The sequence below is a fragment of the Leptonotus elevatus genome, chromosome 21 (assembly GCF_054856555.1).
Source record: "Leptonotus elevatus isolate MCC_2025b chromosome 21, RoL_Lele_1.0, whole genome shotgun sequence".
Classification (NCBI taxonomy): Eukaryota; Metazoa; Chordata; class Actinopteri; order Syngnathiformes; family Syngnathidae; genus Leptonotus; species Leptonotus elevatus.
In genome coordinates this window covers 5,556,138-5,572,262 of record NC_141259.1, presented here as the reverse complement: position 1 = coordinate 5,572,262, position 16,125 = coordinate 5,556,138, and the positions used below count along the sequence as shown (strand labels likewise).

The 16,125-nt window shown below is 37.2% G+C and overlaps 2 protein-coding genes and 1 long non-coding RNA gene across 3 annotated transcripts in view; 1 reads left to right on the top strand and 2 right to left on the bottom strand.

Moving 5' to 3' along the window:
- Positions 1-15,866, top strand: part of dok6 (docking protein 6) — a 56,113-nt gene extending 40,247 nt beyond the window's left edge. Inside the window, exons 4-8 of the mRNA XM_086065522.1 lie at positions 2,293-2,412; positions 6,438-6,627; positions 6,950-7,088; positions 9,028-9,133; positions 14,417-15,866. Of these exons, the coding sequence (XP_085921648.1) occupies positions 2,293-2,412; positions 6,438-6,627; positions 6,950-7,088; positions 9,028-9,133; positions 14,417-14,595 (734 nt within the window). The 3' untranslated portion in view covers positions 14,596-15,866. The remainder of the gene's footprint in view (positions 1-2,292; positions 2,413-6,437; positions 6,628-6,949; positions 7,089-9,027; positions 9,134-14,416) is intronic.
- Positions 1,487-14,495, bottom strand: LOC147155656 (uncharacterized). Its single transcript, XR_015091940.1, has 3 exons — positions 14,364-14,495; positions 12,801-12,874; positions 1,487-2,809 (listed from the first exon to the last, which is right to left on the bottom strand). It is a non-coding gene; the product is annotated as an uncharacterized LOC147155656 (long non-coding RNA).
- rttn (rotatin) overlaps positions 15,599-16,125 on the bottom strand; it is a 51,094-nt gene continuing 50,567 nt past the window's right edge. Inside the window, exon 54 of the mRNA XM_086065521.1 lies at positions 15,599-16,067. Within this exon, the coding sequence (XP_085921647.1) occupies positions 16,020-16,067 (48 nt within the window). The 3' untranslated portion in view covers positions 15,599-16,019. The remainder of the gene's footprint in view (positions 16,068-16,125) is intronic.

Below are 16,125 nucleotides of genomic sequence, written 5' to 3'. Positions count from 1 at the left end.
ATCGGGGGAGGCATTAAGTAGCTGCCTCCTGTGTTTAAATGTAGTTGTGCTCTCTGATGTCTGTGAATGAAGCGCTTCAGGCACCAACAGACCATCCGCTCACCCCGCTAAGCTGTGCAGATACGTCCCGCTGGAAAGGCGGAATGCAAGAGAGTGCGGCATGAATGAAATTGAAGATACTGCCGCCGATACACACACACACACACACGCATCATATTCCTCGATGAAGAGACACGGGAACATGACGGGCAACTGCCTTGCTGCTGCCATTCCATATGCGTCTGTGTACACATCGCTGACCACGGTTACACATCCCGGAATCCCACACGGATTCGGAGTTAAGAAGCTGGCAAAGATAAACAACTCTTGCTTTTGCCTCATTTCATACATCGGTGGCTCCCACCAGAAGCTCATAAGAGACAATTGGAAGTCTTCTCCAAGGAGAACATGATCTGTTCCGACTCATCAAGAAGGAAAATTGGTATTCACAACCAAAACAACCACAAAAACTCATTATTTTGAATAATGACATACTGTAGTCCATAACTAGTATCATAAACACTGTTGACTACAGTATTGAGGAGTTTCACGTTCTAATCAGCAAATTAATCAATCAGGTGTTGAGTGTTATAAGCCCCTGAATTTAAATTCCGCTTCATCCTTCCTGTACATTTTGGACACTGCATCTGACATTGTGCGCACAGTTTGGGGAAAGGTCTTTTCTGTCCAAGCGTGACTGTGCAACACTGCACAAGCTAAGGTACTCAAAGGAATGTTTGGAGACTGACTTAAACATACATTTGAACTTTTTGTAACACTAACGGCTTAGAGACCAAATCTTTTGCTCTCAGGATGAAAAAGATTGTACTTTAGCATCTTTTGCTTCAAAATAGTTTCCTGTTTTCACTTCCACACTGATTAGCAAGCTCAAGACTTCATTGGATTTTTATCGAATTTAGGAAATAACTTATTGACTGTCCGACTGATGATTCATTAGTTTGGTACCGCGGGCATGCACACATGCGTATTGTCTTCACCAAGGTGGAAGGAAACGATACCACTAGTACTTTCCATACATAAAATTTCAACAATGGCAGATCATTTTAAAGAAAGACCTATACATTCCAAAACAGCATTTTCCCTTAAAATTGCATGAAATTAATGGCAATTTTCTATTCTTCTAATTTCTATTTCCTGATCATAAAATGGCTGCAGTCGCGAGTACAGATACCTTGAAATAAGGTTGTGTATCGGCCCGATACTAGAGATAGACCGATGTGTTTTTTTCAGGGTGCCAGTTTTTAATAGTCAAAGAGGCCGATAACCGATATTTGGAACCGATATTCATTTTCAGTAAAAAGGGAGTACAACATATTGGCGTCAACATTTTTTAAAATACAAATGTCAATCTTGAATTTCTTAAAACATATTGAACAATTTTTCTGATTTTTCAAACAAAATGGAGATTTTTTTATGTTAAACAATAGAAACCCTTTTTTATTTCTAACAAAATGTTCAGGGAACTCCCAAGGTTATCAGTACGTCTTAGAAAGTTGTTTTTTTTAACATCTTAAAAAGTTAAATGGAAACTCAAACATGTAAATACCATAGCTTTCTGTAGTTTTCTACTGTATTATTTTCCAAAATGTTAAAATACCCGAAATCTTAAACTTTCACATTTCTTTGTTTCAATGTCGAACGAAAACAAATGGTTCAGGTTCTTATTAAGTTAACTGAAAATTTAAATAAATAGTTCCCTGAGATTAAAATGGTTTTAGATTGACCTTTTATCGGCCGTCAGATTTTTGAAAAAGGCAGATACTGATATTCTTAAAAGAACAATATTGGCGCCAATCAGCCAGGCTGATTATCGGTCTATCCCTACCCGATACTACAATGCAATAATAGTGCAAGCAACAAAGAAGTACAAAGCTTTTTACATTTAAAATAGGACAAAACAACTCAAGAGTGCCACAGAGATTTTCCTACATACAGTACATCCTCAAGGACACGCGAGCACACACACATACACCCTTACATAATAGGCAAATGCAGTTATGATGATGACGACACATTTCAAAGAAATAGTCAATTGGCTGTAATAAATACCGTGATGAGCCTAAAGACAAATACATAATCATCGGATCTGATTATCTGCTCTGGTAAATATCCTCAACAGGGATCATAGAGCGGCGGATTGTGTTCCGATGTTTTCGATGATTCCTAGCCTTAATGCATTGGATGCGAACCTGTGGTTATTACACCGCTGTGCTGTTGTGTGGCCGCACGCAGAGCTGGATGCGGAGGAATGGTGCAAGCTGCTGAGCGTGGAGTGCCTGGGCAGCCGTCTCAACGACATCAGCCTGGGGGAGCCAGACTTGCTCGCAGCGGGGGTGCAGCGGGAGCAGAACGGTGAGTGCCCAATTAGTCCCCGCTTCCATAGACAGACATTGCGGGTCAATCTTCTGATGCCATTCTTCAATTAGGTCTGGCTAATGAGGACCCCTTTTTGTCAATATCTGCCCCGTTTTGACGTTAGTAGATGTTGGTTCAACTTCAGAAGTTGGTGGGAAACATGAGCGTGTATGTGCGTGGGTGCACAGGTCAGAGGCTGCGGTAAGGGCTCTGTTCCAGGTCCTAATGTGAAGTGCTGTGCATCACTGGCCTTCCTCGTAATGAAGCTTGTCACAGAGATGGATGAGATTATGCTCCCGAAGCTGTGTGGAATAAATGTGCTGCTCCCCCACATATTCCGCTCACAGGAAATGGAATGGAGCTTATTCGCTTATATAGTTTGGGAAGAGGGAATCTGAAAAAAAAAAAAAAGTGTTATCCGTAAATAACAGCATCAACATGTACGACGGCGTATTAGGGCCACGTATAATTATTTGTATTTTTTTTTTAAGCGGGCGGGGACAATATTCAGAAAGAAAAAAAACCCCCAAAATTTGTGGAAAATTTGCAGCAGAGTTTTTTCTCTCGAAAATCTGCCACTTTATAAACTCGCAAATTTGCCACTTTATAGTAGCAAATTTACAAGGTTTTTTTACATATATATATATATATATACATACATATATACATACACATAGATACATATATATATACACACATATACATACATATACACACACATACATACATACACACATACATACATACACATACATATACACATATACATATATACACGTACATACATACACATACACATATACATATATATATATATATATACATACACATATATATATATACATACACATACACATACATATACATATATATATCTATCTATCTATATATATACATACACATACATATATACACATACATACATATATACACATACATACATATACACACATACATACACGCATATGTTATCGTTGCATTTTCTTATAACTTAAATCTAATTTCATGGCTCCCTATTGCTATCACCATGGCGATAGAATTCGTAAAGAAACTAAGTTTGCAAGGGCCTGCAGTCGTGTTTCAATTAGTAACCCCCCCCCCCCCCCCCCAACTCCACCAAGCTGCAGGAGGCCATCATTAGATCAGCGTAGCCTAAAAATACACCCAGATATGACATAGCTATTTTCTATCCACAGCAGACACGTCTTATTTTGGAGTCATTGAGTGTAATTAGTGAGAACCCATTTAGATTATTGAGAAGCCCCCACTGCCTCTGACAGTTAAACGGAGTGGAAGAGGGAGGGGGACATGCACGACTCACTCCCAAGTGACTGCAAGGGAATTCATTAGGGATGTTCGGATAAGGGTGACTGTCCCGCTTCTACGACACCAACGTAACCCAAATTTCTACATAAATTGGACACACACTATTTATTGGAATTTTTTATGTGCAATACATTTTAATTCAATCATGTACATTTTTTCCTATTGTGTGAATATTAAATATACGTTTAGGTAATTTTTTACGAACACTTCTTGTTGGCCATGATGGTGGTACTTGGAGAGCTCTCAATTTTTTTTTTAGCCGGTAAAAACTTTTGAGAAGCACTGATCCATATCAACAGCAGATGTATGCCCCTTCTATTTTCATGGGTGCCAACTTTTATCTCTATGCGACATCCTGTTGCGTAGTTTCTTTTTAATCGTTTAACCTTTCAGCCACAAAGGGTACTCTTCTTCTAAAGTGGAGTTGATTTTTGTTTGCAATTACTTTGTCGAAACAGCCAACACAACAAAGTCATTTGCGTTAAGGTTTCATGTTGGTCTTACTAACACAACAACAACAAAACAAAAACAATTTTTTTTATAAAGGACTATTTTAAATGGCCGTGTATTTTGGTTAGTGCTTTACATGGGACAAAGACAAAATTTTACCTAAAATGAAATCTCACTCTGACAAATAATCTATCACTCATCCTTTTGCCTTAATCCTGCTTTCATCTCTCATGCTAACGATTTGTAAGATTTGAACAAAGCCTCATCCCGAAGAGGTTTTATCTTTATTGTAGGATTTGATCTTTTCAAATACACAGCTGTTTTATTTTCAGCTTTCATGTAGGATTTGATATTTACAAATACACAGCCGCTTTATATTCAGGCGTGAATGAAAATGTTCATTGTGCGAAGCGTGAATGATTTGTTTACCATTGTGGTTTCTGCAGAGTGACTTTAATTATTTACGTCTGATAGTAAATCTTCGAAGCTGAGAACATCTGTGTGTGTTTGGTGAGAGTAAATATGCTCTGACTTGTTCAAATATGGCAATCCAAGGCCCTACAAATGCGTTTTATAATATTAAAAAAATCCATGCAGATAAATAATTATGCTTAAATAAAATAATTTGGGTGTGTATATATTACTAGCCATTATATTCTAATTAAAAGAATTCACTATATTTCTGCTTGTAGAGCAGCCTGGGGAATTCATTTATTCCACTACTCATGGGGGAGGTCACTTGTAGTTGGCAGACATTTTATTGGGATTTGGGAATAATATTAAACAAGTGAAACTGGAGTTAAAAGGCAAGAATTCAAGCAGAACACAACATCCTTTTAGATTTTTTGCTCTCACTGTAAATGTCAGTTTTACAGATGCCATGTCTGTTGTGTTGTGATAACATGGTGGCATCAGTCATACAGTAGTCAAAGGTAATCATGTCACCTGTTACAGCCTATGTGAGTTATGGCAGTTTTATAATCAAGAGAACAATGTACCCACGACCCAGCAGTTCAAGGTACAGTCCCCTCCAAAAGTATTGGAATGGCAAGGTCAATTCCTTTGTATTTGTTATATACTGAATACATTTCAATACAGATCCATTCTTTCTCCATATTTTGGCCTTTTCTGAGACCAAGATTAACCGCTACAAAAGTGATAAAAATGCTTTAATAAGATCTGCTTATGACCCAAAACACATATGTGTCAGGTTCAGTCAACCTAGAACATTTTTTTTTTAAACAGACGAGGAAGAGACAGATTATTTTTGCTCGTGAGGAGAACGGACAGAGATTACAATCTCCTACCCGCTCTGAGGCACACTCTCCCGAGCCCTCTCTTTTTATTTTTGTACAGGATGTTCCCTAGTTACACAGCCATTGCTGATCTAAAGGGGAGGGGGAACACAGCAGCAACATTAAAACCATCGCGATATGAGTAATTGCGCAGATAACAATACAAATGTTGTTTTCCCTTCGGCGCTCCAACAACAAAATGTTTTAGTCCTCATCTTGTGATAAGGTCACAGTTCCTGTTTTGCAACTGCAGCTTCTGCTCTCTTCACAGACGACACCAACCCACATGGTTCAAACATAGGTCACACTGCTGAATAAATGCTTTGCAATACTATTAGAGTAAATATGGGATAACTTATGTACATTTATTCTAACAATAAGCTCATGTGTAAAGCATGGTTTAGGTAATACCACGGTTTGGGTTTGCATAGCTACAACTGGAACGGGCTCACTAGTCTTTGTTGACGATGTAACTCAAGATGGTAGCAGCAGAATGAATCCTGAAGTCTACAAAACTGTTTTTTTCTGGCAATTTACAGAAAAAAAAAGGCATCTAAACTAACCTGGAGAAGCACCAAAATGGGAAAAAGTGGAAAGGACTGGCCAGCTAAATCACCAGACCTTAACCCAATAGAGTATGCATTTTAATTAGTTTAATTCATATTTGTCAACTGTGGGCACGTGAAGCCCTTTGAGACTCTATTGTGATTAAGGGCTATATAAATAAACTTGGCTGCAGTAAAGGCCTGGAAAAGCATTTCAAGTGAAGAATGCAACATTCTGGTGAAGTCAGTGAGCCACAGGAAACCCAAATGTCTTCAGTACACAACAAAAACAAAGGAATTGACCTTGCCCTTACAGCACTTTTGAAGAGGGCTGTAAATGGAGGTGAGGAAATACTCCCAACTGCCATTTTTACAGTTAAACACGAACCCCTTTGAACCTTTTCAGAGCGTTTCAATGTGTACTTAATGCCCACCCCGAACCTGGACATCTACGGGGAGTGCACCATGCAGATCACCCATGAGAACATCTACCTGTGGGACATCCACAACGCGCGTCTCAAACTCGTCATGTGGCCTCTCAGCTCGCTCCGCAGATACGGTCGAGACTCCACCTGGTTCACATTTGAGTCCGGAAGGTGAGTGAGCTTTTTTTATTATTTATATATCTCTCATGTGCATGCGTGTATGATTGTGGTATAGCAAATAAGTACTTTGGAAGTGTCAGAAAAAGTTGCCAACTAAAGTGGATGTTTAAAGTTGCCAGGATATCATCATGTGCTGCAGAGGCCTCGGGGCGGCGGTTTGACTCAATGTAGTCATGCGTGCGTGTGTGCGTGCTCTTACATCAGCGTGTCTCACTGGAAGCGTGCAGTCAAGCGTGCGCTGCGAACAGCGAGCGCCGTCAAAGTGTGTTTACTTCCCCTTTGTGTCCGCGTGTGCGTTTGTTCCGGGCGGCAGGATGTGCGACACGGGCGAGGGCTTGTTCACGTTCCAGACACGAGAGGGGGAAATGATCTACCAGCGCGTCCACTCGGCCACGCTGGCCATCGCCCAGCAGCATGAGAGGATGATGGAGGAGATGGAGAAAAGCTCACAGGTGCGTTCATACAAATGCTCGTTAAGTTCACGCAAACACAAATTTCACTTTTTATCATTTGCCCTTGCCACAAAAGTAGAAAAATAAATGACTGTAAAATCTGTAAAAGTGAGATACATGGTACTTTAATTTATGGATTTATTTAAATTTTCACTTTATTAGAAATGATGCTGACACGAGGAAAACCTGAGTTTTTATATTTTTAAAAATAAAAAAAATAAAAGAAATAATTTTGATTTTTTTTTTTTTTACAGTAGAAAATTTAAGGGAAGTATTTACTTGCTTAGTTCATAATTTAGCTTAACATATGCTGATGGCCCTAGAAGCGACATGGCCTGCAATTTTTTTCCTAATTTATTAGGCTTTTTACTTTTTACTCTACTGCACTTTGAGATTGCTGAAATATAAAGTGCATTACAAACAAAATGTATTATTATTATTATTATTATTTGGGATGAGCGAGTACAGATATCAGGTGTCGTATCGGTGCCGATACCAGCCTTATTTTAAGGTATCGGCGACTCGTGACAGTGACCGATACCAGTATCGACTGCATAGTAGCCGTTTTACAATCAGGAACTAGAAATTAGAGGGATAGAAAATTGCCATTAATTTCATGCAATTTTAAGGAAATATACTATATTGGGATTTATAGGTCTTTTTAAAAAATATATTTTTTTGCCAAGTAATTTTTTTGGGCGGGAATTTAATCTACTAGTGGCATCAGTATCTGGTATCGGTGACTACTCAAGAGTATTGTATCGGTATCAGTCTGAAAAAAAGTTGTATCAAACATCCCTAATTATTATTATTATTAATTCTTCATATGTTTAAGACTAAAACTTTTTTTTACATTTTTATTTTGATGCTAATATTTTCCCTTTTACTGCAAATGAATATCAGCTTGAAATATCGGTTATCGGTCTCCTTGACTACTAATAATCGGTATCAGTGTCGGCCTTGAAAAGAAAACATATCGGGTCTATTACTAATATAGACTAGCATTAACACTAATTTAAACACCATTTAACAATTTAGTTGATCATAACTTGTTTTTGGAGGGGGATGTGGAACATAACTGTATTTTACAATAATACTTAACCATATTTACAATTTCATATGGTACTAATGGGTGAAATAGTGAAGCAGAACCTGGAACCTCACAACTGTGAGACACGTGGTAAACACTATATCACTATACTAGCAGGATTAAATATTACTGTATAATGTGCTATAGTCAAGACCACACTGAGATCAAGGCATTAAAGACTAGAAAGTATCAAGACCGAGACAAGACTGTGTAGATCAAAGACACCCCCCACCACCCCAAAAAAAAGCCAGTATCGATATTTTCCCCATTACATTTGCAACAAAAACAAATTCTGTAATAAAAGCTCCAAACATTCAACACGATCCTCATTGAATGCAATATGTAGACTCGAGAATTTTTTTCTTTTGCTATTTAAGAGGGGTGCTTTTCCTGAGAATTTCGGTTGTATTCGACTTTACAGGTTTCACAATTACTAATATTGTTCATACACTGCTGGATTCATAAGCGTAATTATCCATAATGATCCAAACATTACACTTAATTCGACTGTTCGGGTGTATCTACTATCCAATGAATGCATGCCGCCATCTTCTCCCTCCATTTCTTCCGGCTTCCCTCCTCCTCCTCCTCCTCCTCCTCCTCCTCCTCCCCATCGTCAGTATTCCTTATTTATGTGGGCCTGCCTCATATTTGATGAGCCTTGACCATCTGGCCGTGCACTTGGACCCCACCATTTGGGAATATTCCCAAATGCAGCTTTTTTTGCCCCACTAAATCAACTGACCTCTCACAGTTGCACCGTGCGTATGTAGCAGCCTCTATTACATCATAGCTCCACCTTGCACGACTTCTCAATATTCCGCATGTTTCTTGTCCGTCTCCTTGCAGGTGCGCTCTTCAGAGACGCTCAGCAAGTCCATCTCTCTGCCCCGCAGCGCTTACTGGCAGCACATCACGCGGCAGAACAGCGTGGGAGATCTCTTCAGTTACCAAGGTGAGCGCATCAAGTTTGTCACTCTCGTGCTCTTCTTAGTGCTTTTTTCCTGCTGCCGCGGTGCATTTTCACGCTTGGGATGTGATAGGGCTGGACGATTGAGTTGAATTTGATCGCAATTTCGATTTTGGCTCCGAAACGATTATTGTGCATTTACAAGTTCTCTACGTTGTGAAAGGATCTTGAATTCACCATATGGCTTGTAGCTAGCCCAGAGTGAATCAGTGTGATTCTGACGTTCCTAAGTGTCCTTTAAGCTGCAAAACCCTTGTAAGGAAAGTCTTACATTTTTGGCTTTTAGCTTTTTATAGTACACATGAGTAAAAATGTCCAAATTTTGGCCCATTGACTCCCATTATAAATAATAATTGTTCATGTTTTTTGATGGATTGTACACCTGATGTGTTATAGTCCATTTCCCGCGATTACCCAATTTATCCCTTCACTGGGGCATCAACTAAACGTAGATTTTTTTGTATTATTTTTTTTACTTTAGAGTAATAAAAGCCATAATACACCAGATGGCGGTAGAGAGCTAATTATCATTTTTGGTTGAGCTGACTTATGTGCTTCCAATGTCCCCATTCTTATACCAAAAAAAGCGCGGTTGGGATCGAGAGCCTCAGGCCTGTGAGTGTGTGTGGACCAGGGTTATTATAGTTTTGGAATTTTTCATCTTAGTTAGTTTTTATTTCGTTTTGAGTTTTGTTTAGTTTTCAATGTGGTTCTGTTAGTTTTTATTAGTTTTAGTTATTTCATAAATGCTTAGTTTTAGTTAGTTTCAATATTGGTTTTAGGTTGGTTTTGTTGTAAAAAAAGAAAAAAAGAAAATGTATTACTTGTGCGCAATATTTAAAAAACACCATGGGAGCAACGTAATCTGAAGGTGCTTTTCTATTGGCTGCTGCTAGATGACGTCACTTTTCTGTGACACACTTTCAAATGTCCTTATTCAGGTTAATATCAAAATTAATCTACCACAAAAGGCTCATGCATTAAATGTATTACCAAAGACTAAAACTACAGACATTTTAGCTATAATTATAGTTAGTTTTGCAAACATAAAATGTAGTTTCAGTTAGTTTTCGTTTTTTAAAAGCATTTTAGTTTATATTTTATTTCGTTAACAAAATTGTTTTTTTAATTTTTTCGTTAGTTTTAGTTAACCAAGATAACCTTGGTGTGGACACTATAATAGTGCACACGCGTATGTGTGTATGTGCGCACGTGCGTGAATATTCTAATTTGAATGTGTTTTTATATATTTACAGATGATTATTAGTTGTGCCCTTAGGACAATAGTGCTTCTATTATCCATAGAGAGCATCAAAAACAAAGAATTAAATAAAAACTATATATGTATGGATAGGTCTGATGCCACTGAACATTTTGAGTGGTCGCAAGTAAAAAAAATAAATTCAGAAATGACTTAGATATCACACATCCAATAGTGAGCCAAATTTTGGCTCATTTTACTTGTGTGTCGTAAAAAAAATTACGTTACAAGGGATTTAATGACACTGCAGTTGAAGTTAACTGTAAAATTAAACACACGATAAGGAGAATTATATACAGTGCATATTTAAATACAAAACATGCTTCATTTTTAACCCATTGCGAGCCTTACGCTAATGCTAATGCAAGTGAATGGATGATCCCATTCAAATGCTAATGTGAATTTGCATCAACTCTGGTAGAAATAGTCCTTCAAATAACAACTATTCACACACAAATGCTGTGGAAACACATGCCCACGGGTAAGAGAACACTACGCAAAGGTACAAATTCTTGTGAAAAACTAGTTATTTTAATAGAATTCAATCGCAACTTTCTTCTGTTCTCATTGTAAGCGTGTACACCATGGATGCTCAGCACCACACTGCCCCTAAGAGGCCAAGACGCGCAGGAACACCCTGTATTTTTTTTGTATACAGTATTTTTAATTTTACTTTTTTAATTGTAACTTCTTTTTCTTTTCTTTTTTTTATTCAAAGGTTCACAGAATTTTATTTTCCTCAAAATTTAAGGATTACACATATATCCAATAACTTTTTTTTTTAATCATACCAACACACATTTCAAAATACAATCCCTGAGGTCGCGCGTGTGAGCCCACTAAGTCCCCAGACTTGTGAATATAACATAAGAACAAATAAATATGATAAAGAGGGTAATTTAATGCTCTTAAGTTTAAAAATGAAGAATGAAAATGCAAGAGGCTTGAATTTCATAAATGTATAAGGTTATGTTATACTTGACAAAAATAATAGTTTTCAAGAATAAAGTGTTCAACATGAAGGGATGAATGGGCGTAAGGCTATGATCATAGTTTTGAGTAGTTATAAAAATATTAAGTTTTCAAATAAATGAATACATTTTTCAATTTCAATAAAAATATACGTGATTATTTTTCCCATAATCATCCAGCCCTATCCTAGCAACCAGCTGACTAGCAGCTCAGTCTGCGGGCACTGCTGAAACTGGAGGCGATGGTTCGAATCCCACCTTAGACAGATTGCAGTTCAAGTTTCCTTTTTATTCACTTATCATTCAACTTCAATTAATTCTTCGTAATTTTTTCATAATTTATCTTTCAATTTACTTCATAAGCATTCGTCTTAGCATTCAGCTATTAGCATTCAGCATTCCCACGCAATTTCTGCAGAAATTGCACTTTGTCTAGTTAACTATAATATTTATCTGGCCACTATTCAGCGTGTTTTTTTCTTATGCTATTGTCACACATCCAAAATAATTCATTTAATTGATTCAATCTTTCAACTTTGACTTATGCTAAAGTGGGACTCACCTTGAACCTCGTTGTGTGTTGGTTTCTCGCAAATGACAAGGAGTCTGAAATGTTCTAGATTTTCTACCCAATGAGTTTTCCCAAAAATATCTCACAACCAAAAACTTTTTTTTTTTAATGCATATTTGATTAATTATGTACCTTCTGCCATCTAGTGGAATATGATGTAATTGTTCTGCCTGTCACCCCACTCCACTGGGCAGAGATACAAATGAAAAAAGATACATTATTTGGAGTAAATAAAGAAGAATGTTCAGCGCAATTACAGTTGCTCATTGATAGCAACGGTCCTTTTGGGCAACAACAGCTGTGTGGCGGGCGCACCACTGCACACAAGATGAATATCCAATCAGCGCAAGCAATTTGCTGAGTCATCCTCTGATTGCTTTTAAACAGGTCCAGAGGACTGATTAAGGTAGCACACTTGTTTATTTGTCAGCCTGAGTGAACCTGCTTAGGGCAATATTACACTTGACAACTCCATCACATACTTGCAGGCTATAATGGAACACACTAAGAATGGATGTGATAGAGGAAAGACTCATTGGTGGTTAAACATTAGGAAACATTTTTTTTTTTTTTATAATATGGAACTTTTTTTCCTCTTTCTCTTTACTTGTGCTCAGCATTGTAATGGAGCACTTAGTTTGATCACACAAGACTGATAGTAGTAGATTTCACAGTCTCAAAGGGCCAGCATGATAAGACTTATCTGCCACCGGCGACATGGATCATAGCAAAAGAAAAATATCGGGGGATTTGCTTTCCTTTTTTGTATTTGAAAGGGAATTTATAAAAATGCCAGGAAATACACCACTAAAATTGTTTGATCCACTTGTAATTTGTTTTAAAATGTACCTGTACTGACTTCAGGTTGCTCTAAACTGCAAAGCTGGAAAATGCTGTTGGCCTCACATCTGTAAAAATGATACCTGAAAGGAAAAGGGAAATGTATAGCAACTTTTAGGACACCATGCATATAACTGCCAATATATGGATGTACTTTGCATTTGACCACACCACGACAACATTCATTAAATGAAAATTTTATCTTATAAGCCACAACTTACTATTTGTCCATTCAAGGACAGCACAAAACTGTTGAACAAGGAACCAACATTAAGTGCACGAACTAATTTTGTACATTTTTAATGTTACTGAGGTTATATGGTAAATTTGTCACTATCATTCCAAATCCGTCAAAAAAATCATTAGGTCTACTCACTCTCGACCCAGTGTAAGCAAAACTAAACCATGTCTGCCATCCAGTGGTGAATGGTGATATTACAACTCAAATCTACAGTCAAGGTGTGCATAATCACAATTTGGTGCCCGTGTATTGACGGATTATTTTCTTTCTTTCTTTTTCTTCTACTTTTTTTTTGCATTTTTAACCCCCCGGTATTTTCTTTCCAGATTGCCTGTTTTCCGCAAAAAAAAAAAAAAGTTTATTGAATTGTTAATCTGCAGTTGTTTGGATAAGAAAGAAAGAAAGAAAGAAGAATTTCTCAAGTTGACTATACATGCCTTAAACATTCATGATCAGGGGTCACATTTATTTATTTATTTTTGAAAACCAAAATAAATAAATAAATGTCAAATTAAAATGTGTGAACATAAATTGAAATATTATTTATTTTAATAATAATAGTAATATAATCCAATTTTACTTATGATTAGAGCTGTCAAACTATTAAATGTTTTAATCAGATTAATCACATTTTAGAATTTTGATTAATCTCAATTTAATCGCTTAATAAACAAAAGGCTTTTTCATCAACATTTTGTCCCCGCCAATTTTGAAGAGCACCAGTTATGTGTTCTTTTGTTGTATTTTTTGTAAAATAATATAATGCATGCTATTTTTAATGTATAATTAATAAACCAATAACTAGTGGACTAAGTAACTATTGCCATGGTGTAAATATGATCTTAAATTGGATTGTCTGATTGTCTGCTAAGTATGTCGTAATGTGAAACTTGTACAACCCAGAATTGTGAGTATTTTAATCTGAATGAACTTGCCTTCTTAAATTCTTACCAAACGTTCGCGAGAAAATGGTGCATTTTCACTGCTTTATTATTTTATTAATTTATTTTGGCACAAGAAAACGTTACATCACCGGAATAGTCTTTTAAAGACGGTCTGATTGGTTTCGTGTAAATCACTGATTGAATGAAAACATTTTACGCCCAGATATACACACGTGCTGCTGTCTTGGCCAAGACACTTACCTATAGATGTCATTATTGTTACTAGTCTTGGCTAAATAAAACTAATAAATAAATAAATGAATACGGGCCAATTACGTCCACTTGTATGAATCCCTGACAAATACCCGCAGTTTATTGAAAAGTATGTAATGAAGGAAAGAAAATATTTTTAAAGTCAGGTTTTTCCAACATAATGCTTAAGCTTACCATAGTTGCTCGGTAACAAGCAGCCTGCACGTTTTTGTTTTTTCTTCTTGCAGCGAGCAGCATGTCGATGACGTTCATCCCTCGAGCTCAAACCTTCCCCAATTTTCTGTCCCACGAGCCCGAACGGGAAGCAGAAGAAGACAAGCTGCAAGAAGGGAGGCGGCGCCAAGAACAGGCGCCGTCGCCCTCTAGTGGCCGAGCGGCCACTTGCAGCCTGAGGCCGCTTCAATGACGATAGTGGACCGTCTGATTGAGGACACTTGTTGGAGCGGAGCGCCACTGTAGATGTACAACTTTGTGTGTTATATGACGTCATTTACAGATTTCGTCCACCTTGTTTTGTATGTTGTGTGACAGCAGAAGTAGCGTCTTAAACTAAAGGCACCAGACTTGTTGAAATAAATGTCTTTGACCTTGTTATGTTCAAGCCGCCATTTCAGAATGTTTGTAAACAATAAACACCAGGATACTTTCGGGTGGCAGAGGACAAATAACTTTATGTTAAACAAACAAAACAAAAAAAGTTGTGTTTTGCGTTGTGTGGCCAGAAAATAATTAAAATAATCATCCAAGCCATTTAATTAATCTGTTTTCTCAATCGTTCTGCCTGAACTTCAACCTTTGCCACCCGGAATAACCTGTGACATCACGGTAAATTGTCCAATAGAACACCTTATAGCAGCTAGACACATTTATAGCTAATTTTGATTGACGCTATTAGCTAGGTGTTTATTATTGTGATTGTAGTTTGCACTGGAGCATATTTTGAGGCAGGGATGGCCACATGTACAAACACTATTTAGAAATAATAGAAACACCAATAAGAAATGAAATGGAAATATCTTCCTTTTCATTATCCATACCTGAATTTGGTCAGAAATACACAACGCTATCAAAAGGCATCTCAAATTAGTCATATTAATTGTATTCACTGTCAATAGATAGAAAAGCTACATAATAATAAAAACGTATTTTATTGAGAGATCCTGATAAAATACAAACTATACAATAAAATTGACCAACCAGTTCACTTGAATATTGATTTTGTGCCCCCCCCCCCTTTTTTTTTTCCATTTTCTGTCCTCATGTAAGAAGTGCCTTCAGACCCACTGCGACCTCTTGTAACCTCCTTGTGGCTTGTCATAGTATACATGAAAGTTAGCACCGTCTCACCTGCTGGCACATTCATTTGATGTCCAAAAATCCAGAAATGATGACATGTCAAGATTTTCAAAGTCCTTTGGTGGCAATTTATTTGAATGTTATTGAGTTTGTGTAGAAACAAAGATGATAGAAATGTACAAGCACTTCATTGTCCCACACTACCCCATCATCTGTCACTTTATCTTGTGCGTTTTATTTAAAACAATCTCTAGACGTCATATTTGTTTTAATATGTGGTCAGATTACATCATTAGCACTTTCATTATGTTGCAGTTTTCACTCAATGTAAATATGTTTTTTGATGACAGAGGTAAATAAACTTGAATGTTCACTCATGTAGCAGTATTCTCACTCGTCTTTTTTTTATACAGTCAGAAAGTGACACCCTTAAAAACTACAGTAGAGTCATTGAATATGTGCTCTTAATAATGCTATTGTTGATCATGACAGAAGAGGAAAATAACTACAAAGATGGCGCCGTTGTTCCACATTTCAGTAGACTTGTCCGCAAAGCTCGTTCGCCCACCACCGCCGCCAACTCTAGGAGACACACATCAGAAAGTTCTAGACAAAACATGTACCTAAAAATGGAGATGCA